The sequence below is a fragment of the Trachurus japonicus genome, chromosome 18 (assembly GCF_045865225.1).
Source record: "Trachurus japonicus isolate A0001 chromosome 18, Traja_1.0".
Classification (NCBI taxonomy): Eukaryota; Metazoa; Chordata; class Actinopteri; order Carangiformes; family Carangidae; genus Trachurus; species Trachurus japonicus.
Window position 1 is genome coordinate 7,593,078 of NC_140924.1, and position 26,370 is coordinate 7,619,447.

General features: G+C 39.9%; 1 protein-coding gene across 3 annotated transcripts in view; it reads right to left on the reverse strand.

Annotated features, from left to right (window-relative positions):
• Positions 1-5,102: 5,102 nt before the first annotated feature.
• The window catches only part of dachb (dachshund b), a 135,872-nt gene continuing 114,604 nt past the window's right edge, over positions 5,103-26,370 (reverse strand). Inside the window, exons 8-12 of one of the 3 annotated variants that reach the window (XM_085806306.1) lie at positions 24,436-24,536; positions 23,035-23,182; positions 20,998-21,189; positions 18,037-18,102; positions 5,103-5,242 (exon numbers count right to left, since the gene is read on the reverse strand). In XM_085806306.1, the coding sequence (XP_085662432.1) occupies positions 5,205-5,242; positions 18,037-18,102; positions 20,998-21,189; positions 23,035-23,182; positions 24,436-24,536 (545 nt within the window). In that variant the 3' untranslated portion in view covers positions 5,103-5,204. The remainder of the gene's footprint in view (positions 5,243-18,036; positions 18,103-20,997; positions 21,190-23,034; positions 23,183-24,435; positions 24,537-26,370) is intronic. The other 2 variants (XM_085806307.1, XM_085806308.1) reach the window with 2 other exon arrangements.

The window sequence follows — 26,370 nt, forward strand, 5'->3', positions numbered from 1 at the left end:
ATGTGAATGGATATATCTTCTTAAAATGCTTAACAACCCCATAAAGTTTAGATTTAACTCAATATTTACTCATAAACGACCTGAATCTATTGAACTCGTGTCTTTTTTTTTCAGATTAAAGGTGGAAGTTATGTGATACTTACAGTAATATAACTCTGACACTCTGCTCCATTCAATAGAACAGTATAACAGCATCTTAGCAGGTGGCTTGGAGTGTTATATAATTATATATATAATGAGTACACACTATTAAGCATTAGTTAAGCTTTAAAGGTGCATTATGTAGGAATTCCTCCCATCTAGCGTTGCGGTTGTATATCGCAAGCAACTAAAATCGTATTTTTCATGCTGCATTCACGAGAAATTAGGCAGACGGCAGACGGACGACAGCCGCTGCACGAAAGTCAGTGTTTTCTGCTATAGACGTCTAATATTTATTAATAATGAATCAACAAAGGAAGAAACTGCGTCTCTAAACCAAAGAAAAAATAAGGTTTTAATACATTTTCCTTCTTAAATGTCTGAAATAGTTTGTTGAGTTTGTGATTAGCTGCAATCTAGACCTGAAACAATACGTTCACGAAGTGATAAGTCCATGAACAGAGACGTGTTTGGCAACTGTTTTGATAATCGATCAGTTATTAACGTGATTAAATAACTTATTTAATCACGTTTTTTAACAACATAAACACCTGTGTCATCAGTGCTTCTTAATTAAAGGCAATATAATCAGAACTTTCATATAAGGAGGTGATAGCTGGATATTAGTCAGTGTTTTCTGCTATAGAAGTCTTATAATAATGTTTAAAGGTGCATCATGTAGGAATTCCTCCCATCTAGCGTTGCGGTTGTATATCGCAAGCAACTAAAATCGTATTTTTCATGCTGCATTCACGTGAAATTGGGCAGACGGCAGACGGACGACAGCCGCTGCACGAAAGTCAGTGTTTTCTGCTATATATAGACGTCTAATATTTATTAATAATGAATCAACAAAGGAAGAAACTGCGTCTCTAAACCAAAGAAAAAATAAGGTTTTAATACATTTTCCTTCTTAAATGTCTGAAATAGTTTGTTGAGTTTGTGATTAGCTGCAATCTAGACCTGAAGCAATACGTTCACGAAGTGATAAGTCCATGAACAGAGACGTGTTTGGCAACTGTTTTGATAATCGATCAGTTATTTAATCACGTTTTTTAACAACATAAACACCTGTGTCATCAGTGCTTCTTAATTAATGGCAATATAATCAGAACTTACTAAGTTGTTGTTCATATAAGGAGGTGGTAGCTGGATATTAGTCAGTGTTTTCTGCTATAGAAGTCTTTATATATAGAATAATAATAATAATGTTTAATTCTTTAAAGGTACATTGTGTAGGAATTCCTCCCATCTAGCGTTGCGGTTGTATATCGCAAGCAACTCAATCGTATTTTTCATGCTGCATTCACCTGAAATTGGGCAGACGGCAGACAGCCGCTGCACGTAACGGCATAAACAAGCCTCTATGTAAACAAGTGGTCCGTCAGCACGAGGCAAAACAATACACAGTGACAATATGTTGTCATGGTGATGTCGTATTGTTTTACCTGACCCACGTTTTACCGGCTTTCTCTGGACTTCTGTGACTAAAATGACATCTGGTTTGTTAGCGACGGCCGTCTGCCCGACTGCAGGTGAATGCAGCATCAGTGTAATGAAAAACAGACTTATATATACGTATATATAATATAATAATAGAGGCATCCTGTGTTTGCATGCTGACGTAAGCATTTAGCCCAAAGCACTGAATGGCAGTAGACATCATAGGTCTCGTTATTCATTCCTTGCATGTAACTCAACTCAACACAACACCAAATACATAAAGCAACGACACAATCACAATGTTGATGTAAAGATTTTGTGACTATTTTGACTGTGCAGTTTTTAAACATGCTAATCCTTTAGCTCCTGTGATATGAGTTCAGTTCTGTCTTTTGTTTCTAAGGTAAAACATGTTGGTGTAATGGCAGAAACTATGGCTTTTTTGGGCCACATTGACAAATAAAAAAATCACAAACTTTGAAAATTTTGTGGAAAATTTACGACTTTATTCTCGTAATTTTATGACTTTTTTCTTGTAGGAAATGTACGACTTCATTCTCGTAAATGTACAACTTTATTCTCGTAAATGTACGACTTAATTCCCGTAAATTTACAACTTAATTCTCATAAATTTACGACTTTATTCTCGTAATGTTATGACTTTTTTCTCGTAGGAAATGTACGACTTTATTCTCGTAAATGTACGACTTTATTCTCGTAAATTTACGACTTTATTCTCGTAATGTTATGACTTTATTCTCGTAATGTTATGACTTTTTTCTTGTAGGAAATGTACAACTTTATTCCTGTAAATTTACGACTTTATTCTCGTAAATTTGCGACTTAATTCTCGTAAATTTACAACTTTATTCTCGTAATGTTATGACTTTTTTCTCGTAGGAAATGTACGACTTCATTCTCGTAAATTTATGACTTTATTCTCATAAATGTACAACTTTATTCTCGTAAATTTATGACTTTATTCTCGTAATGTTATGACTTTTTTCTCGTAGGAAATGTACAACTTTATAGACGTAAATTTACGACTTTATTCTCGTACTGTTATGACTTTTTTCTGGTAGGAAATGTACGACTTTATTCTCGTAATGTTATGACTTTTTCTCGTAGGAAATGTGCGACTTTATTCTTGTAAATTTACGACTTTATTCTCGTAAATTTACGACTTTATTCTCGTACTGTTATGACTTTTTTCTGGTAGGAAATGTACGACTTTATTCTCGTAATGTTATGACTTTTTCTCGTAGGAAATGCGGACTTTAATCTTGTAAATTTACGACTTTATTCTCATAAATTTACAACTTTATTATCGTAATGTTATGACTTTTTTCTTGTAGGAAATGTACGACTTTATTCTCGAAGTCTATGCTTTTTGTTTTTTTCTCAATGTGGCCCTAATACTCCGTCGTACTTTTGCATTATATTGTATTATTTACAGGCTTGGCTACAAACAGATGAAAACCACCTTTGTGTGTGTGTGTGTGTGTGTGTGTGTGTGTGAGCATATAAAACACCACCAGACACGGGTCATTATTATAATACTGTATATTTGCAGTCAGCTCAAACCCAGAGAACAGTGACAGACTTGAGAGATCATCAGGAGAAAAAAAATAATAAAATAAAACAAAAACAAGAAAACGCGCTGAATGCTGTTTCTATCTACACGGAATATCCCCTTTAAACCCCTCCCCTCCCCTCCCCACCCCCACCAAATCCCCACCCTCCCACCCTCATACCCACCCGCCCTCGTTCCTCCCTCGTACACGTTTCAAATAGTAATCAACAAATGAACAAAACACGCAGTGGAATAAACAAAACTGCAACACAACAGTCTGCACTCGTAATAGGTCAGAAACTTGGAAGAAGGGAGGGGGGAAATAAAACGTTTCTGGTGTTTGACGCAGCTAAAGGAGGAGCGCTCGTTTTCTTCACCTTCATCCCACCTTGAATTGAATAATCCACCACGTTCCCGAATCCATCCCGAAGAAGAAGAAATAAAATCTTAACAATGGGGAAAAAAGTCTCGATCGATGGAAATGTTTTTCGATCTTCAGTCCAGACGAATGAAGCTGCTCCTCAAACACCAGAAACTTCACTTACTACTTCCTGGTCGTGTGTGTGTGTGTGTGTGTGTGTGTGTGACGGGGGGAAACAAGGTGAAAAGGTCCAATGTCGAGGAAGAGAATTCAACGTACCTTTAAGGATATAATAATATTGTGTCTAAAAATCACTCCATCGTAATAAAAAAGGGTTTGTTTTGTTTTGTTTTTTTTTGTTTTAAACTTTTGCATCATTTGAGAAACCGATTTCACAAGTTAAGGGTGATAGAAAATACTTCATACATTGAAAAGCTGCATCCAACATTTTCAGAGTAGTAATGCCTCCTTAGAGAGAGATAGAGAGAAAGAAAGAGAGAGAAAGGAAATGAAGGGAAACAGATGTAGAAGTGAGGAATCTAGCAAAAAAAAAAAAGTGAAGATAAAAGAGGAAGAGAATCTGATTTATACAAAATAGACGGGGAAAAAAAAGAGGATAGAAAAAGAGTGAAGAGGAGGGGGGGAAATGATAACGAGAGTCTGAAGTAAGGAGTGTACGCAGGATAAAATAAACCAAATGACAACATAAGAAAAGTTTTCCCATGCATTCTTTTCAGTCCCTGTACGGAAAACAAGAATGAATGAAACATGAGAGACAGAAATAGCCTCCCGAGTTGTTTTCCTCTGTTTTTTTCCCCTTCCAAATATTTTTACACTTCTTTTTTTTAATCCATTTTGTACTTGTAAACCCCTCTTTCTTTCCTTCCTCCGTCCCAAACAGACCACCAACCGACCAATCAGAGGGTTAGTCACGTCCAATGGGCCACACCCAATGGCGTTGGTTGGTTGGTTGGCTGAAGTTGCGTAAAATCCAGAAGGTGGTGGTAGAAGAAACATAGTTTTTTTGTTTTTTAAAGAAACAGAAATAAGAGCGTTCTCGTCAGCACCAATCGATCTGGGGGGGAAAAAAAAACAAAAATGGCGGTTTTTGGTCCCGCCAATCACATCACATCGCTTTCCTTGTAGGGACCGTTGAAAGTCTCAGTTGTCCAATCAAATCGATCCCCACACATTGTCCGGAAGCAAGTTGATTTTTTGTGGCGTTGATCAGTCCGGTCCATTTTTTTTGTTGTTTTTTTTTTTGCCTCGTTGCGACTTTTTCCTCTTCTATTTTTTACTTTTTCAGTTTTCGAAATGAACGAGGGATGAAGAGAGGAATGAATGGAGTGAAGTTCGTCTAAAAATAATAACAAGAAGAAGAAGAAGAAGAAGAAGAAGAAGTAGAAGAAAGAGAAGGAAAAAAAAAAAGGTTGAGAGACGACCCTCCCCTTAGAAATAAGTCCAAATAAAGGGGGGGCGTGTCTCTTAGTAGTCTCTTATAGCAACGTTTTGAAAAAAGGTCGCGTTAATTGTAGCAAAGGTAGGTAATAGAATCCCGCCGGGGGAGGCCGTTGCCGTGGAAACAGGGCTGGTGGAGTTCTTCTGTGCAGGGTGGGCGGGGCAAGTCAGAGGGGAGGAGGAAGGGGAGGGGGCGGGGCTTCTGTAGGCGGAGTCGGACGTGACGCTCTAAAACATCATGGGAGTCTTCAGGAACGGCCGGGATTCTGGGAAAAAAGACAAAAACGGAGAAGGAATTAGGAAGAGAAGATTTAATTAAATTTGCATTTTTTTATATTGATTGATTGTATATTGATTGTCTTGTATGTCTATGTATGTATATGTATTTGTATATATACGTATATATGATTCTTTTTTATACTCTTTATCAGTGGCGTGCACTGGGGGGGGGGGCAAGGGGGGCAGTCGCCCCCCCTAAAGTGCCCCTGGGAGCCAAAACACGCCTTAAAGTGCCCTCTTGGAAGCCAAAACGCGTGCTAAAGTGACCTCATGGGGGCCAAAACGTGTGCTAAAGTGCCCTCTAGGAGCCAAAACGTGTGCTAAAGTGCCCTCTAGGAGCCAAAACGTGTGCTAAAGTGCCCTCTTGGAGCCAAAATGTGTGCTAAAGTGACCTCATGGGAGCCAAAACGCGTGCTAAAGTGCCCTCTTGGAGCCAAAACGTGTGCTAAAGTGCCCTCTAGGAGCCAAAACATGTGCTAAAGTGCCCTCTTGGAGCCAAAACGTGTGCTAAAGTGCCCTCTTGGAGCCAAAACGTGTGCTAAAGTGACCTCATGGGAGCCAAAACGCGTGCTAAAGTGCCCTCTTGGAGCCAAAACGTGTGCTAAAGTGCCCTCTAGGAGCCAAAACGTGTGCTAAAGTGCCCTCTTGGAGCCAAAACGTGTGCTAAAGTGCCCTCTAGGAGCCAAAACGTGTGCTAAAGTGCCCTCTAGGAGCCAAAACGTGTGCTAAAGTGCCCTCTTGGAGCCAAAACGTGTGCTAAAGTGACCTCATGGGAGCCAAAACGCGTGCTAAAGTGCCCTCTTGGAGCCAAAACGTGTGCTAAAGTGCCCTCTAGGAGCCAAAACGTGTGCTAAAGTGCCCTCTTGGAGCCAAAACGTGTGCTAAAGTGACCTCATGGGAGCCAAAACGCGTGCTAAAGTGCCCTCTTGGAAGCCAAAACGCGTGCTAAAGTGACCTCATGGGGGCCAAAACGTGTGCTAAAGTGCCCTCTAGGAGCCAAAACGTGTGCTAAAGTGCCCTCTTGGAGACAAAACGTATGCTAAAGTGCCCTCTAGGAGCCAAAACCTGTGCTAAAGTGCCCTCTTGGAGCCAAGATGTGTGCTAAAGTGCCCTCTAGGAGCCAAAACGTGTGCTAAAGTGCCCTCTAGGAGCCAAAACGTGTGCTAAAGTGCCCTCTTGGAGCCAAAACGTGTGCTAAAGTGACCTCATGGGAGCCAAAACGTGTGCTAAAGTGCCCTCTTGAGTGGCGAGAAAGCGCTATGTGCCCTTTTTTTCTAATCGCCCCTGCCCTTCAAAAAGTCTGTCTGCTCTTTATATAGCTATGTATCTACAGTATATTTGATATGATTTACTCCTGGCTAAACAGTTTTGTTATGTATATATTTGTTAATAAAGTTTGTTAAAAAAAATCATATCAAGAAGGCTGGAAGTGATTATTATTGATTAATCTTCCAATGTTCATTGTTTGATCAATAAAATGTCCAAAAAACTAGAACTTATGCATTCACATAGAAGCTTTTCAAATAAGAGGATGTTTTGTTTTTCTTTTGTTTCACATGATTATAAATGTAATGTTTTTCAGTTTTGAACATTTTCACGTCATAACAACTTAATTTATACATTAGACATAATGATTTATTTTACCGTACTTTTGACTTGAATATAATTGACTGATTGAACAACCACAGTTTTCCAAAGCCCAGGTCGTCACATTTAAAGGTTTATTATTGTTTGGTGTCACCAATAATTCAAAAATATTCATTTACGTCACTTAGCAGGGATTCCCAAACTGTGATGCGTGACATTAAAAGTGCAATGGAAACGCTATGGTGGTATATTTGACTAATAAATTACTCAAACATTGATTTCAAATGTGGTTTTTCACAATGTAAATAGTAAAATTCAAGAAAATCATTTGTAAACCTCAATGAAAAATGTTTTAATTGTTTTGATTAAAAGTAAAATGTTTACGACTTTCTCGTAAATTTTTTTCAAGTAGTAAATGTACAACTTTATTCTCGTAAATGTACGACTTTATTCTCGTAAATGTACGACTTTATTCTTGTTAATGTACGACTTTATTCTCGTAAATGTACGACTTTATTCTCGTTAATTTATGACTTTATTCTCGTAAATGTACGACTTTATTCTCGTAAATTTACGACTTTATTCTCGAAGTCTGTGTTTTGTTTTGTTTTCTCAATGTGGCCCTAATACTCCGTCGTAATAATCTATATTCTGATCTATTGATACAAACTGGACTTGAAATTTAGCAGAAAAACGCAAATTTTTGGATTTAATGAAGCTTCATTTAATTTAATTACAGTTTTCATTGATTTCTGAACCTGAGACGACAGAAAAAATGCTTTACATGATCATTTCATCTTTCTGTTTTTCCAGTTTTCAGGTTTTTTTCATTTTTATAAAAAATGTAATCACTTTTTCTTTTAAAAAAAACAAACGTTTTAATCGTTTTTTTTTTAAAGCAGATATCATCGGCACGGCCGTTTCGGCTAATGCTGTGTTCAAGGCAGGCTTTTGAAACCGTAAGTTACAGCTTCAAGTCACAACTACGACTTGGTAGCGTTCCAGGTAACCCGTAGCTCGTGTTTTTACCGTCCTGTTGTCTGTGAAAGTTCCCTATAACGGCCACTCGTAACTTCCGACCCGTGAACTCGTACCGGATCGAACTGGTATGACTTCACAGGAAGGAAAAACACAAAGTACGAGTTTCCTTGAACGCACCATGAGTTAGCAGCCCCCGCCCTTGTCAGGCATCAATTGGTCCTCGTGCTACGTCACCACATTCACGCGCATCCCTTGGCTGCACACACAGCCCTTCATGCCGTTCTCTCTCCTCATTGGATAACACTTGTATCCCACAAGGAAAATTTTCTCCTCGGGTTACAGCAGAGCAGAGTGACGGAGAGACTCGTGTTTAGGCTGAAATACTTCATGTAAGTGATTGCTGACGGAAAATAGGACTATTTAGGACTTATATTAACAAAAACATTCCACTGATATCTGCTTTAAGTAAAATGAACCCAAAATGCAGTTGATAAAGAGACTATGCCTTTTCTTTAATGTGTTAGTGTGTGTTAAAGGCAGAAAGTAGAAGAGGGACTGCACTGTGTAAAACGTTTGGGAACCGCTGTTAGATAGAAGACGAAGAGAAACAACAGATATCCACAGCTGAGCAACAGGAAAAGACGAGTTAAAGTAAATGCTGAATAAGTCTGGAGGTTTTTGTTCTGCTGACGGACTTCCTGTGTTGTTGCTGCTGCTCAGGTGAGGCGGCTGCAGCGGCTGCGTTGGATCAGTGATACCAGAGCCGTGTGTGTGTGAGATGTCAGTTCAGGGACGAATCATGCAGCTCATTATTTTAAATTGGCCCCAGCTTTGTAGAGCACTTAACTGCCAACACTGCACATACAACACACACATAACACAGCTACAGCTACTTCCTCTGCTCACACCACCACCACAACACAACACAACACAACACAACACAACATGAGGCCGCGGGCTTCACCTCTGCACACACTCGGCTGCTGCAGCTTTTAACCTTTGATCAGGATAAAACAATAAACATAAATAAGTAAATGTTAATCTACGTAACCGAACCTCAAAATGAAACAGACCTTTGATTTACAACTATGAACCACACTGTGCCACTGTAACATGTTTCTTTCTTCAATATAACGCGGTGTTTCCCTTTAATTAACGAGACTATGACAGCCTGTGGGAAACACTGTAACTCATTTCTTTCCTTAAAGAATTAAATACGTGGTTAGAAATAAGTCGAATTTGACTCCAGGTATAGAAAGGGTTAGTTCAACATTTTGGCAAATTGGCCCATTGCCATAATCCCTATAGTCGTAGCACTAGGTTTGTTACCTTTAATTGTCGGTGCAAGCTGTTTTTAGAACGGCGGAGCAGAGCCGTGAGCTGCTCAGAGCTACGCTACGGAGGCTCATGGGATTTCTTTTTTGGTTTCCCTCATCAAACTCATCAAATACACAATCCAACAACTCCAAAACGCTCTGGTGGACAAGTTGTGACCTGCACATTCACCACGCTATGAGATAATAACACAACGTTACCAGACAGAGTTGTTTTAGAGGGAAATACAGAGACTGCTTGATGAAAAACTGTCCATGAAGGCAACACGTCGCATCAGCGGTTTTGCATGAATTTCCCTCTAAAACAACTCTGTCTGGTAACGTTGTGTTATTATCTCATAGCGTGGTGAATGTGCAGGTCACAACTTGTCCACCAGAGCGTTGTGGAGTTGTTGGATTGTGTATTTGATGAGTTTGACGAGTTTGAAACCAAGAAATCCCATAATGAGCCTCTGTAGTGTAGCTCTGAGCAGCTCACGGCTCTGCTCCGCCGTTCTAAAAACAGCTTGCACCGACAATTAAAGGGAAACGAACCTACTGCTATGACTATAGGGGTTATGGCAATGGGCCAATTTGGACCAAAATGTTGAACTATCCCAATGTTTAAATTACTTTTCTCTTGAGTTGTATCTAGTTTTGGACCTCGCTGCTCTCCGTACTGATGACCTCACACTTGTGCAGCAACTTGACGATAATTAAAACAGGAAGTTGTTGCTTTTTATGTGTGTGTGTGTGTGTGTGTCTCTTTACACTGAAGACATTTATGATCCAAATCTCACATCTCTAATTTTTTTTTTCCTCGGGTCGACTCTCCCTCTCTCTCTTTCTCTCATTTCACCTCCTTCGTTCTCCTTCCGCTCCCCGTGGTGTTGTAGATGCACCCACACACACACACACACACACACACACACACACACACACACACACACACACACACACACACACACACACACACAATAACACACACACCTTCCCCTCCCTGCGGTGTCATTGTTTTCTGCGAACGCTGCAAAGTGTTTACATTTCTGCATAACAGCACCATAAACCTGCCCTCTCTCCCTCTATCCATCCCTCCCTCCTCTTCACCTCCTCCTCCCTCCATCCATCCATCCTCCTCCACTCCTCCTCCTCCTCCTCCTCCTCCTCCTCTTTCTCCTCTTCACCTCTTTTTTCCTCATTGTCGTCATCCTGCCCTCTCGTTTTGTCCTCTGCTCATCACTCGGCGTTTTTACAGATATGAAACACATTCCCTACCTCTCTCCTCCCTCTCTTTTTTTCTCTCTCTCTCTCCCCATCTGAATAAAAAAACTTTCTTAAATTTTCTCTTTCATCTCTCGCTCGCCCCTCGTTTCGTTTCCTCCTTCGTATTCCTGCCTTCCCTCCTCTCTTCATCCCTCTCATCTCCTGCCCTTCCCTATTTTTATCACTCTCCCCCCTCCTCTCCTCCTCTTTCATCCCTCTATTCTACATGCATCCACTCCTCCTCCTCCTCCTCTGCTCCCTCCTGTCCTCTATCTGTTACTCTCATATTATTTTTATCCGACCCATTCTTCTCTCCGTCCTCTCCTGTCCTCTCTCCTTCAGACTCTCTCTGCGTCGTCCTTAAAACTCAAATCTATGAACTTCGGCTCATTAAATATTTGATTTTTTCTACGTCACATGATGTCACGTTTCCATGGCGACATTAGTTTTAAAATATAAAAAAAATGTAAAAAATTAACTAATGAACTGAGGGACAAAGTAAAATTCCCTTAGAGAATTAATCTACGACGGAGTATTAGGGCCACATTGACAAATAAAAAAATCACAAACTTCGAGAATAAAGTCGTAAATGTACGACTTTATTCTTGTAAATTTCCGACTAAATTCTTGCAACGTTATGCCTTTTTTCAAGTAGGAAATGTACGACTTTATTCTCGTAAATGTACGACTTTATTCTCGTAAATTTATGACTTTATTCTCGTAAATGTACGACTTTATTCTCGTAAATGTACGACTTTATTCTCGTAAATGTACGACTTTATTCTCGTAAATGTACGACTTTATTCTTGTAAATGTACGACTTTATTCTCGTAAATGTACGACTTTATTCTCGTAAATGTACGACTTTATTCTCGTAAATGTACGACTTTATTCTCGTAAATGTACGACTTTATTCTCGCAAATGTACGACTTTATTCTTGTAAATGTACGACTTTATTCTCGTAAATTTACGACTTTATTCTCGTAAATGTACGACTTAATTCTCGTAATGTTATGCCTTTTTTCAAGTAAGAAATGTACGATTTTATTCTCGTAAATGTATGACTTTATTCTCTACTGATACAAACTGGAGTTAAAATTTTGCAGAAAAACGCAAATTTTTGAATTTAATGAAGCTTAATTTAATTTAATTACAGTTTTTATTGATTTATTAACCTGAGACGACACAATTTTCTTTTTACATGATCATTTCATCTCTGTTTTTCCAGTTTTCTGTTTTTTTCTTTCATTTTATAAAAATGTTAATCACTTTTTCTATGTAAAAAACATTTTTTGGGGATAATTTTTATGTCTTTAATTGAAATTGAACAAGATGAAAATGTCAACAACTAATTCTTGGTGAAAAATGTGATTTTTTTTCTCTCCCTTTCTTCTTTTTTTCTCCCTCGTTCTCATTTTTCCTGCTTCTTCCTGTTTCTTTTACCTGTTTGTCTCCATCCCGACCTGGCAACCCCGTTTCCCTCCCGTGCCCCTCACCTCCATCTGTCACCGTGGCGACACCGGTTAAAAATGGCGCTGACCTGCTCCTTGTTAAACCTCCATCAGCCGCAGGAGGAAATGTCACCGGGTCGAGGAACAAGGTCACATTTTTCATCCCTCCTTCTCCTCCTCCTTCATCCCTCCTTCATCATCCCTCCTCCTCCTCCTTCATCCCTCTTTCCCTCCTCCTCCTTCTCCTCCTCCTTCATCCCTCCTCTACTCCTCCTTCATCATCCCTCCTTCTCCTGTCCTCCTTTCCCTCCCTCTCTCTTTATCTCCAGGATTTTTATTCCCTCCTTTGCCCCATTTCCCCTTTCTTCATGTTTTTCTTCTTTCTCCTCCACTTCTCTTTCACGTCTTCCCTCCATCTTTATTCCCTTCTTCTCTTCTTTTTCTCTTCTTCTCCACTTGTATTCCTCTTTCTTGTCTTTCATCCTCCTCCTCCTCCTCTTCCTCCATCCTTCCATCACCTGTTTCTTTTCCTCTCCACTCCTCCCCTCTTCTTCTCCTCCATGCTTTTTTTCCCTTCTCGTCATCCTTTCCTCCCTTCTCCCCCATTTCTTTCTCTCCATTCTCCTCTTCTTCCTTTCTTTTCCCCCCTCCTCTTCTCCACATCATCACGTCTTTCTCCTTCTCTTCATTTGTCCATCTTTTTCTTCTCCTCGCCCTCTTCCCTCTTTCTTCCCTCCACCTGCTTTTTCTCTTCTTCTCACTTCTTCCTTCTTCTTCCTCATCATCATCCTCTCTTCCTCTCCAATTTTTTACACTCCATCCTTTCCTTCTTCCACCTCCTCTCACCGTTCTTCCTCTTTCACATCTTCTCTCCGTCTCTATTCCCTTCTTCTCTTCTTTTTCTCGTCTTCTCCACTTGTATTCCTCTTTCTTTTTCTTGTCTTTCTTCCTGTCCTCTTTCCATCCTCCTCCTCTCTCACCCCTCCTTTTTTCCTCTTCCCCTCTCCCTCCTTCCTGCACCTGTTCTTCCTCCTCACCTGTTTCTTTTCCTCTCCACTCCTCCTCTCTTCCTCTTCTCCATGCTCTTTTTTTCTTCTCGTCATCCTTCTCTCCCTTCTTCACATCATCACTTCTTTCTCTTTCTTCTCCTCACCCTCTTCCCTCTCTCTGATCATCCTCCTCTCTTCCTCTCCATTTGTTACACTCCATCCCTCCTCCCCTCCCTCCACCTCCTCTCACCGCTCTTCCTCTTTCCCACCTTCTCCCCTCTTTTTTCACTCTCTTCACCTTCTTTTTCTTTTCTTCTCACTTCTTCCTCCTCATCCTCTCTTCCCTCTCTTCCATTTTTTTCACTCCATCCCTCCCTTCCTCCACCTCCTCTCACCGCTCTTTCCCACCTTTTCTTCCGTCTCCTCATCCTTTCTTCCTCTTTGCTCTTCACTTTTCCGTCATCCTCCTCATCTCTTCCATCAAAAACCATCTTCCTCCCTTCTTTTTTCCCTCGCTCTCCTCTTTACCTTCTTTTTCTTTTCTTTTCTTTTCTCCTTCCTCTTTCTTCACTCTCTACTCCTCTTTACCTTCTTTTTCTTTTCTTCTCACTTCTTCCTCCTCATCCTTCCCTTCCATTTTTACACTCCATCCCTCCACTTCCTCTTTCCCAACTCTTCTTCTGTCTCCTTCTCATCCTTTCTTCCTCTTTGCTCTTCACTTTTCTGTCATCCTCCTCATCTCTTCCATCTCTTCCGTCAAAAACCCTCTTCCTCCTCCCTTCTTTTTTCCTTTTCTTTTCTTCTCGTCATCCTTTCCTCCTTTCTTCGTTTCTCTCCATCCTCTCTTTTCCCCCTCATCACTTCTTTCTCCCCCTCCTCCTTTGTCCATCTTCTTATCCCTCTTTCTTCACTCTCTGCTCTTCTTTACCTTCTTTTTCTTTTCTCCTTCCTCCTCATCCTCTCTTCCTTCTCTCCCATTTTTTTTACACTCCATCTTTCCCTTCCTCCACCTCCTCTCACCGCTCTTCCTCTTTCTCATCCTTTCTTCCTCTTTGCTCCTCACTTTTCCGTCACTCTCCTCATCTCTTCCATCAAAAACCATCTTCCTCCCTTCTTTTTTTCTTCCTCGCTTTCCTCTTTACCTTCTTTTTCTTTTCTCCTTCCTTCTCTTCCATTTTTTACACTCCATCCTCTCCTTCCTCCACCTCCTCTCAATGCTCTTCCTCTTTCCCACCTCTTCTTCCGTCTCTTTCTCATCCTTTCTTCCTCTTCGCTCCTCACTTTTCCACCTTTCCATCAAAAACCCTCTTCCTCATCCCTTCTTTTTTCCCCTCGCTCTCCTTTTACCTTCTTTTTCTTTTCTTTTCTTCTCACTTCTTCCTCCTCATCCTCTCTTCCTTCTCTTACATTTTTTACACTCCCTTCCTCCACCTCCTCTCACCACTCTTCCTCTTTCCCACCTCTTCTTCCGTCTCCTTCTCATCCTTTCTTCCTCTTCGCTCCTCACTTTTCCACCTTTCCATCAAAAACCCTCTTCCTCCTCCTCATCCTCCCTTCTTTTTTTTCTCCTCGCTCTCTTATTCTTCTTTCACGTTTTTTATGACCAATTAGTCGAAGAGAAACCGATCTTTACTTTTTCTCCTTTCTTCTCTTTAACCCTCTATCTCTTTCTCTCTCTCTCTCTCTCTCCCTCGCTTCTCGTTTTCTCCCTCCCTCCCTCCCTCCCTCTCTTCTTCTTTTTCTTCTTTCTCTCTTTCTGATTGTAATGCGATGTCTTTCTTTGTGTTCAGCAGTTTTCGCCTCACTCGTTAATTAAGAGTGTGGAAGGTGAGAGAGGCAGGGGAGAGGTGTGTGTGTGTGTGTGTCAGTGTGTGTGTGTGTGTGTGTGTGTGTCAGGGTGTGTGTGTGTGTGTGTGTCAATGTGTGTGTGTGTGTGTGTGTGTGTGTGTGTGTGTGTGTGTGTGTGTGTGTGTGTGTGTGTGTGTGAGTAAACCACCGTAGGTGCAAAATGCTTTTATGGCAGGAGGGATGAGTGTGTGTGTGTGTGTGTGAGAGAGAGAGCGAGGCAGCAAAGGGTCCTACTGGGCCAATCAACATTAATGAAATCAGGTGTGTGTGTGTGTGTTGCAGTGAGTGTGTGTGTGTGTGTGTGTGTGTGTGTGTGTGTGTGTGTGTGTGTGTGAGTGCTTGGCTTGCAAGAAGAGAGGGATCTAAAAGGGTCTAAAGAGGAGAGAGAGCTAATTAGAGTTCCCTGTCTCACCAGAGTGTGGATCAAACACACACACACACATTAAAACACACACACACACACACACACACACACACACACACACCTACAGGTACAGAGTGCACACACACACATATACACACACACATACACACACACACACTCGCCTGTAGATATTCATTTATACACACGCAGAGTTTCAAGTGAAGGTTTTCAATGTCAGGGAGGACTGAGCACAGCTGGTGGAGAGAGGACGACACACGCATACTAACACACACACACACACACACACACACACACACACACACACACACTGCAACACACACACACACACACAACACACACACCGGTCCCTACTGTACTTGTGAGGATCCTCGCTGACATAAAACCCACCAGACTTTCACCTAAAACCGGACATGAACTCGTCCTCGATGGACAAAAATAATGAATGAAAAAATCACTGAATGAACTTTACACTCTTAAAAATGTTACAAAACTGCATCAAAGTTAAAAAAAAAACTGATCAACAGCACCACCGACGTTTTACAGTGTATATGTGTGAAACGTTAGTTAATCATTCATAATAAACATTTGATTCAACATTAATGAGCTGAATCAACCTGTTTTCACTGTTTGTTATAAATATTTCATAATATATTTAAAGTCCATATTGTGTTTCTGTTTGTTTCTTGTGTTGGCTGCTTCTATTGGTAACACTTTAAAAGTTGTGAGGTAATAAAAATAAAGGAAGAAGTGGCGTTACCTACAGTCATCGAACGCATCACACAGCTCTATGTGTTTTCACAAAATTAAAAAAAACGTACCAACGTTTTACAGTAAATAATGAATCAATATTAGTTAGTTATTAATAATAAACACTTTATTCATTAATAAGATGAATCAACTCGTTTTCGCCTCAGTTTCATTTGTTTGTTTACAAATATTTTCAAAATAAAAGTCCATATTGTGTTTCTCGTGTCTATTGGTAACACTTCATAAGTTATGAAGTAATAAAAACAAAGGAAGAAGTGGCGTTACCTACAGTCATTGAACGCATCATACAACACCAGTGTTTTACAGTGTATAATGAGTCGACGTTAGTTAATTATTAATAATAACAACTTAATTAATCATTAATAAGCTGAATCAACCTGTTTTCACTGTTTTTTTTAACAAATATTTTCAAAATAAAAGTCAATTTTGTGTTTCTCGGTTTGTTTCTTGTGTTGGCTGCTTCTATTGGTAACACTTTATAAGTTATGAAGTAATAAAGAAACAGGAAGAAGTGGAATGACCCACAGTCATTGAACGCATCATACAGCACCAGCGTTTTATAGTGTATAATGAATCAACGTTAGTTAATTATTAATAATAAACACTTGATTCATCATTAATCAGCTAAATCAACCTGTTTTCACTGTTTGTTATTGATATTTTCAAAGTAAAAGTCCATATTGTGTTTCTTGTGATGGCTGCTTCTATTGGTAACACTTTATAAGTTATGAAGTAATAAAAAATAAAGGAAGAAGTGACGTTACCCACAGTCATTGAACGCATCAGACAGCTATGTTTTTTTTACAAAATTAAAAGAAAAGCGGTTCAACAGCACCAACGTTTTACAGTGTATAATGAATCAACGTTAGTCAATCATTAATAATAACCACTTGATTCATCATAAATGAGCTGAATCAACCTGTTTTCACCTCAGTTTCATTTGTTTGTTTGCAAATATTTTCAAAATAAAAGTCCATATTGTGTTTCTCGTGTCTATTGGTAGCACTTTAGAAGTTATGAAGTTATAAAAATAAGGAAGAACTAGCATGACGTATGGTCATTGAACGCATCATACAGCACCAGAGTTTTACAGTGAATAATGAGTCGACGTTAGTTAATTATTAATAATAATAAACACTTGATTCATCATTAATAAGCTGAATCAACCTGTTTTCACTCTGTTTCATTTGTTTGCTTACAAATATTTTCAAAATAAAAGTCCATATTGGGTTTCTCTCTATTTGTTTCTTGTGTCTACTGGTAACACTTTATAAGTTATAAAGTAATAAAAACAAAGGAAGAAGTGGCGTTACCTACAGTCCTTGAACGCATCACGCAGCTGTATCTGTTCTTTCCTACATTGAAACTAATTAGTTTATAATTGATCATCACAGTTCTGTATTTATAAACTGATCAATAATGTTTTTTTAATTGATGTTGATATACTAATATTTACCTCCTCAACTCTTTAATCATTTAGTTTTCACTCTTTAATCAGTTTGATGTTTAATTTACTTTTTACTTTTAAAAAAAAATCTTTTTTCACCTTAGTTTCGTTTATCTATTAATTTATTTCTATTTTAATTATATGTAACATGCAATAACTGCACTCATACATGTATAATATATAAATATATATAATAAAGTCATGTATCCACATTAACTTTACATTAACGTCCAAATGTCTCAGTGACCAAACATTTGAACAATGTCCTCACACACACACACACGAGAGACAAACACAACCTCATAAAACTGTAACACACACACACACACACACACACACACTTATACATCCATGTGTGTGTGTGTGTTACAAGGTGCACATCAAAGGGAGGCCACAGTGTCTCTGTGTGTGTGTGTGTGTGTGTGTGTGTGTGTGTCTGCTTAATGTCTCCACTAATCCAGCCGGGGCCCCAACACACACATGTGTCTGCCACGTGTGTGTGTGTGTGTCTGTGTATGTGTGTGTGTGTGTGTGTGTGTTTTAACATGCTTGTGTACAGTACTATATCTGTTAATGTGTGTGTGTGTGTGTGTGTCAGTGTGTCAGCATGACTCTGCATGCATGAGTGTGTATCTGACTGTGCGCCTGCGTGTGTGTGTGTGCTTGTGTTTTATGTTGTTTTTTTTATTGTTTGGTTTCGGTGTGTGTGTGTGTGTGTGTGTGTGTGTGTGTGTGTGTGTGTGTGCACCTTGTACAGCGCCGTTGTCTTGCTGGTTTCCATTAAGTTCAGGTTTCTCCTCGGCTGCCGCGGCGTCTGGTCCGAGGCAACAAAAGACAAGACAGAGTCTCAGTGTGTCGCACAATAAACAGCTGAAAACACCTTGTAATAACACTGAGCAGCTCCACAACAACAACACAACAACACAACACAACACAACCACAATCTACATGTTTTTGTTTTTCTGCCCTCTGATTCGTCTCTGCGGCCGCGATGTTGCCGGTTCTTATTTTCTTTAAACGTTACACGATAAAAAACAGAGAGAAAAACGATGCAAAAAAACCCCCCAAAAACACACAGAAACAGCGATTGTGGGTGTTTGAAGTGTAACAACACAAATCTACACAGTTGTGTGACGGCTCAACCTTAAATTAAAGTAAATTAAACTGAAGATGAAAATCTGCCTCTTTTAAAGTGACAAGGTTTTTCATCTCTGTAGGTTCTAATCTGATGTTTATTTTCTCAATTTGTCTCAAACAGTGGGAATAACTGAGTTAAATACTTGTAATTAATAATCTTCTATTAATAATCTAATAATCTTCTGATAATTGAGCAATAGTTATGACAAAGGCACCGATTGAGAAATTCTGGGCAGATACCGACACCAGTGTTAAAAATAACAATTTGGCCGATGTTTCTCTGTCATCTATTCCCTGTTTGGTGTAAAGGAAACCAAAGAAATCTTCGATACCCATAAAGAAAACAACACTTTTGCTCGCTCAACTTTAAAGGGATAGTTCAACATTTTGGCAAATTGGCCCATTACCATAATCCCTATAGTCATAGCAGTAGGTTCGTTACCTTTAATTGTCGGTGCAAGCTGTTTTTAGAACGGCGGAGCAGAGCCGTGAGCTGCTCAGAGCTACGCTACAGAGGCTCATTATGGGATTTCTTGGTTTCCCTCATCAAACTCATCAAATACACAATCCAACACAAGTTGTGACCTGCACATTCACCACGCTATGAGATAATAACACAACGTTACCAGACAGAGTTGTTTTAGAGGGAAATACAGAGACTGCTTGATGAAAAACTGTCCCTGAAGGCAACGCGCATCAGCTGTTTTGCATGAATTTACCTCTAAAACAACTCTGTCTGGTAACGTTCGTAACTTGCACCGACAATTAAAGGTAATGAACCTACTGCTATGACTATAGGGATTATGGCAATGGGCCAATTTGCCCAAATGTTAGAACTATCCCTTTAAACTAGGCCTAGTAGCCTACCATGTATAAATGTACACTGGATTCAACACTCAGCTACTCAGTCAATACACAGGTTTGTATATTCATGGTCAATGCCACTGCCATTTATAAACAGACCTTGTTATCTGATAGGCCTACCAACGCCAATATCAACAATGTCTTTCAACTGAATGATAATCATGCAGACAAGATTTTCAATTTGACGTTTTTATTCTAAGCATAAAAGTGGAAAAAAACAAAAACCGTAATCTCAATCTGTGCATGTCTTTGAACACATCTGATGTTATAATTATCTTTGTCTGAAATGAGGCGTTCATTGAATTTTTCTTGGTTTTCAGACTCTTCGGTGTTGTTTTAGAAAATGCCGGATCATTCAAAAAAGTCTCAAACTCTCAAATTTACGATCTTCTCAGCTGGACTTGAATGCAGCATTTCTTGTTTCTTTGTTTTTCTGTTTTCCTCCCCACAACAAAAGTAAACAGAAGCTGACAACTCTTCAAAACGACACGTCAACAAACTGCACAGATTGAAAACGAGTCGTGATGTCGAAACTTCCCGTACGGCGTCTTTGACTGACGGAGCGGAGACGCCCACGGAGAGACGGGACGGTGAGACAGAAATACAGCACTGGTCACCGTCACAGTGACGGACGTTTGGACGTTTTAAAGGCTGAAGACGTAAAAAACTGAAAAGAAAAAAAGACAGATGAAAGAAACTCAAAGGAGGAAATGCAGACCTGCCAACCTGTACGCATTTTGCGTAGCAGGTACGCAATTTGACATCAAAATACGCTGGTACGCTCCGCCTCATTAAACTACTCAAAAAGCTGCAGACATCTGTGAGTGCTGTTAGAAATGTGCACGTGCAATACTCATGTCTGACAACACGATGCAGCAGTGTAGTGGTGCAGTTTCAACCAATCATCATAGAGTAGTGGAGAATAACGAGTCTGCCCAACCCACAGCGTTGGCCCGCTCTCTCCTGTCCTCCGCCTCCCTCCGCCTCTCTCCCCGTTCCCCGTGCCCCCACCCGCAGCAGCTGGCGGTTAAAACGGTAAACTGGTGTGTGTGTGTGCACGTGTGAGTGTACGTGTGTGTCTTTTGGCAAATATGTACTGTCAATAACGTTACTTTCACGTTGAAAATACGATGTCATATCGGGGAAATAAGCACCGAGAGTTTTTTTTCCTATCGACATTAGCGCGAGCGGTGTGTGTGCGTGTGTGAGAGAGAATTAAGTAGCGTACCTAGATTGCAGTCAAGTAAACTAGCTACTGTATGATTATGAGTAGGCCTAAATGTAGTTACTTTCCTCACTGTTTTTCTCTAATTTTAAGGGTAGGAATCAGATATAGTAGGCCTGTATAAGGAGGGAAGGAATTATTTCTGCAGTTTAAATATAATAATATACCTTGGTTTGTTAACAGCTGTATGTTTTGAAAGTGTTTTTGTTCCATTGAAAAGCTGTTGCTGATACAGTACAGAATGTACATGGCTTAGAAGGACATGTTTTATGAAAAAATGGTTAAAATGTCCATATTTAGTTTAATAAATGTATTCAAGTCATAAATGTCATTTTATTGTTGTTTTTTTTATCGATAGTGAATGGAGAAGTAACTGCGTGCAAAGCAAAGTAGTCTGCAAAAAAAGCCGCACGACACAAGTGGTACTCAAAATATTTTGCCAAGGTTGGCAGGTCTGGAAATGTGTCGGAGAAGATGTGGTACCGTTCTTGGCGTTGTTGTTGTTGTTGTTGGTGTTGTTGTTGGCGGCGTGCAGCGGCTCAGGAGAGGGGGAGGACGAGGACGAGTGTTTCAGGGCGTCCTCCACTCGCTCCCGCCTCTTGGACTCGAACTCCAGCGCCTCCTGCAGCTTCCTCTTCGCCTTCTTCTCCTTCTTCAGACGCTTCTGGATGGAGGCTGGAAGAGGAGGAGGAGGAAGAGGAGAAAGAGGAGGAGGAGGAAGAGGAGGAGGAGGAAGAGGAGGAGGAGGAAGAGGAGGAGGAAGAGGAAGAGGAGTTACATGTTGTTTCATATGTAAGGCAAGGCAAGGTATCTTTATTTATGTAGCGCATTTCATACCAAGGAAATGCAATGTGCTTTACATTCAAATTAAAAGCCCTCTAACCTTTAGCACACAGTTCAGTCATACTGATTTTGACTTAATTTTGATGTCGTCGTAATTTTTTGTGTGACCAGTCGACCAATGAAATTTTGGTCGACTATTTGGAGGCAGCCCTACAACAAACGTAAGCCTAGCCTAGCTTAGCTTAGCATAACACCCGCTAACCTAGCTAATGTCAAAGATTAGAAAACAACATGTGCTTCATTAACATGTTATTTATTGTAGCCCTACAATAAACGTTAGCCTAGCTTAGCTTAGCATAACTAGCTTAATCTCACTTAGAATCTGTAATTTACACACTCGTTCACAGGACACCTTGGTTTTACAAATTCCCAGTATCAGGACAGAATTGGGGAAGACTGCCTTTCAGTTTTATGCCCCCCAAAAGTGGAATAACCTACAAAACTGTCTGAAACTGGATCATCTTATTTCCTTAGATAGTTTTAAAAACGTATTATCGAATGTTTTACAACCTGTATGTAATTGTGAATCATGACCTTGTATCAGGGCGTCATTGAAAAAGAGAGCTCGCTCTCAATTGACCTTCCCTGAATAAATAAAGGAGAAATGAAATAACACCCGCTAACCTAGCTAAAGTCAAAGATTAGAAAACAACATCTGACTCATTAACATGTCATTCATCGTTGTGACCAGTCGACCAATTAAATTTTGGTCGACTATTTGGAGGCAGCCCTACAACAAACATTAGCCTAGCTTAGCTTAGCTTAGCATAACACCCGCTATCCTAGCTAAAGTCAAAGATTTGAAAACAACATGTGCCTCATTAACATGTTATGTATTGCTGTAGGCTATTGTTTTTATTTAGTTTAGTTTAGTTATGTGTTAGAAGCAGTAACTTTGCATCGTGTCGTTATGCTAAGCTAAGCTAAGCTAAACTAAGCTAACAATCTCCAAGCTGCAACTGAATGTTTTAATGCAGATTTTTTTTTTCCTGACTCCCTTGAATGTAACACGACTTGTTCGGGCGTCTGATCCCGTTGAGTGTCTGAATCTTTCTCTGAAACTTTCACCGGGAAACTTTCCATCATTTATAACGCATGAATACTCATTAGTATGTAGTTTATTAGTGCTTATCAATGATGAGTAAAACATTTTTAACTGTGTTTATAAACTACATACTAATGAGTATTCATGTGTTATAAATGATGAATTCAGTATTTAATGCTTAACTAATGTTTAATAGTGTGAACTCTTTATAAAGTTCATATTACCATCAATTTATAAGGGTGCTCTTATTTTGAAGGGGCACCAAATACACCAAAGCAGTAGGCCTAATAATCAACTTTATGTGAAACAAAGTGCTTCACAATAACATTGATTTTCTGCTCAACAACGACACAAACACACAAATATAAAACTGTCTGATTGATGACCTAAACCAATCAAATAATCAATCAATCAAATCAATATCACATTAATAAATACTTTTATTGTGAAATATTTTTGAGATCGAGTCCTGACCAGACCAGGTGTGACCCTCCCTCCCTGACCTTCACCCCGGCAGTCTCCGATATCAGATAATCAATGACCTTTCTGTTTCTGTGTGTGTGTGTGTGTGTGTGTGTGTGTGTGGTCGTCGTCGCCACGGAGACGAGGCGAGGCGTGAGTCCGGGTCTGACCTCTGCTCTGGAGTTCGGAGGTCAGCTGTCGCTCCAGACTCTCCCTCATCTCCCGTTCCCTGTACAGCTCCATCTTCAGCTCCCTCTTCTCCGCCTGGATCTGCTTGTCCTGCGCCCGGGCGTTCTCCACCGCCACCTTCAGCAGACCCTGATGGAGGGGGGAGGAAGGGGGGAGGAGAGGGAGGAAAAGGGAGGAAGGGGGGAGGAGAGGGGGGGGAGGAGTTAGAGAGAGATGCAGCAGGTGGTGGTAGATAGAAACAGGTTGAAACTTGTGCACACCGGCACGGACGGACAGGTGCGTAGGAGAAGACCATGGTGGTCGAGTGACTTGACAGAAAGCTCCCGCACACTATCATCACTTACAAAGATTTTAAGGCCTGCTCCACCTGTGGACTCTTTTGTTTCTTTGTTTTGTTGGTTTGTTTTGTCTTGGTTCGAGTTGTCTTTAAGTTCATTAATAAATTCTTTTTGTTAAAAATTGCCAAACTCAGTTGTCTCTCCACCTTTTGTCCAGTTCCTGGAACATGGAACGTGACAAGGGATAGTAGCATTTTTTTTTAAAGTGGGGTTGTATGATCTACAAATAGCCCCTAAGTACTTCAATTGCAGTAGAAGACTCTCTGCACTCCTCCCGTTAGCAACGCCAGCCCATAATAGCCCTGCCCAGAGATTTACAACATACATTGTTGTGAACAGACCCAAAGAAACGGCCTATTTTCGCGGCCTAAAAGAGGTTTTACGTGAAAAAAAAATACACAGTTCCATTGTTCGCTATAATATAATTTTTTCCAGCCCCTCAAAGTGCAGGAAAAACACAGTTTTTATTTGGACCTAACCAACTCACGTATCCCTCCGCCCAGGGTTAGCGCCCGCTGATCAGCAGTTGGTTGCTCCAAATAAAAACTGCGTTTTTCCTGCACTTTGAGGGGCTGGAAAAAATTATATTATAGCGAACAATGGAGCTGTGTATTTTTTTTTCAGGTAAAACCTCTTTTAGGCCACGAAAATAGGCCGTTTCTTTGGGTCCATTCACAACACTGTATGTTGTAAATCTCTGGGCAGGGCTATTATGGGCTGGCGTTGCTAACGAGAGGAGTGCAGAGAATCTTCTACTGCAATTAAAGTACTTAGGGGCTATTTGTAGATCATACAACCCCACATTAAAAAAATGCTACTATCCCTTTAAGGTGAACAACGTTTCGGTCCTGAGACCTTCGTCAGGTTCTGAAGGTGTGTGTGAGGGAGGGGACGGTATAAATAACCTCTGAACCAATCAGCGTCCTCACGTGACAACACCACAGAGGAAAAGTTACACATTGTATCGAAAAAAATAATAAAACAAAAGAAAAAACTGATAGACAGATAGAAACATAGGTAAAAGAGCAGGCGAGGTCTCCACACCTGTATGTTGGTGAGCAGAGTCTCCACTGACGACAGGCCGTCGGCGAATAGGAACGGAGCGGGGAAGCCGGGGGGCAGGGCCTGAGCCAGGGGGGAGTCGTCTGCAGGAGGATCAATAAGAGGTGATCAGTTTCATTTTTTCATACTTATTTTTGACGTCACACAGCTGCAAATCAACAGAAATCACTTCAGCGTCTCGGTTATTGAACTTTTTTTTTTGTTCTTTTTAAAGGTATAATTCATCATGGTTTAATAGTTTTGGTGAACTATTCCTTTAAAATGACGGAGATGAAATGAAATTATGATTAATTAAGAACTAATTCAATAAATTAAGATGAAATTACTCAGGAATCACTGTTACATTTATAGATTATGTATCCTTTTATCATATAATAAACGTTTAATTACTGTCTGATCTGTTCTATATGCATTTATTAAACAGATTCAAGTTAATCAATTAACGTTAATCAATCGCCATTAAAGTCTGTTTATTATCATTCACTGTTTATGAGTGTTAAATATTTTTATAACCTGCTTCTATAATGTGATTATCATATTTATAGGCTATTATTAACAAGCAACAACTTCAATGTCATAACTTCCTGTATCTGGCCCTTCAAATTAAAAGCCCTCGAGCCTTTAGCACACAGTTCAGTCAAATTGATTCTGACTTAATTTTGACAAGACACGGCTCCAAATGTTTTGTTGTTGTTTTTTTGTGTGACCAGTCGACCAATGAAATTTTGGTCGACTATTTGGAGGCAGCCCTACAACAAACGTTAGCCTAGCTTAGCTTATTTTAGCATAGCATAACACCCGCTAACCTAGCTAAAGTCAAAGATTAGAAAACAACATCTGCCTCCATTAACATGTTATTTATTGTTGTGACCAGTCAACCAATGAAATTTTGGTCGACTATTTGGAGGCACCCGTACAACAAACGTTAGCCTAGCCTAGCTTAGCTTAGCATAACAACCGCTAACCTAGCTAAAGTCAAAGATTAGAACATCTGCCTCATTAACATGTTATTTATTGTTGTAACCAGTAGACCAATGAAATTTTGGTCGACTATTTGGAGGCAGCCCTACAACAAACGTTAGCCTAGCTTAGCTTATTTTAGCATAGCATAACACCCGCTAACCTAGCTAAAGTCAAAGATTAGAAAACAACATCTGCCTCCATTAACATGTTATTTATTGTTGTGACCAGTCAACCAATGAAATTTTGGTCGACTATTTGGAGGCACCCCTACAACAAACATTAGCCTAGCCTAGCTTAACTTAGCATAACACCCGCTAACCTAGCTAAAGTCAAAGATTAGAAAACAACATCTGCCTCCATTAACATGTTATTTATTGTTGTGACCAGTCGACCAATGAAATTTTGGTCGACTATTTGGAGGCAGCCCTACACCAAACATTAGCCTAGCTTAGCATAACACCCGCTAACCTAGCTAAAGTCAAAGATTAGAACATCTGCCTCATTAACATGTTATTTATTGTTGTAACCAGTAGACCAATGAAATTTTGGTCGACTATTTGGAGGCAGCCCTACAACAAACATTAGCCTAGCCTAGCTTAGCTTAGCATAACACCCGCTAACCTAGCTAAAGTCAAAGATTAGAAAACAACATCTGCCTCATTAACATGTTATATATTGTTGTACGAGCCACTCATTTGAGGTCCGTAACATAGTATTTTTATATATTTAGTTTAGTTTAGTTTATGTATTAGAAGCAGTAACTTTGCATCGTGTCGTTATGCTAAGCTAAGCTAAGCTAACATAAGCTAACAATCTCCAAACTGCAGCTGAATGTTTTGATGCAGATTTGTTTTTTTTCCTGACTCCCTTGAATGTAACACGGCTCGTTCCTTTCTTTCTCTGAAACTTTCACCGGTGGGGGGAAACTTTCCATCATCAGCGAATCGTGTTGGA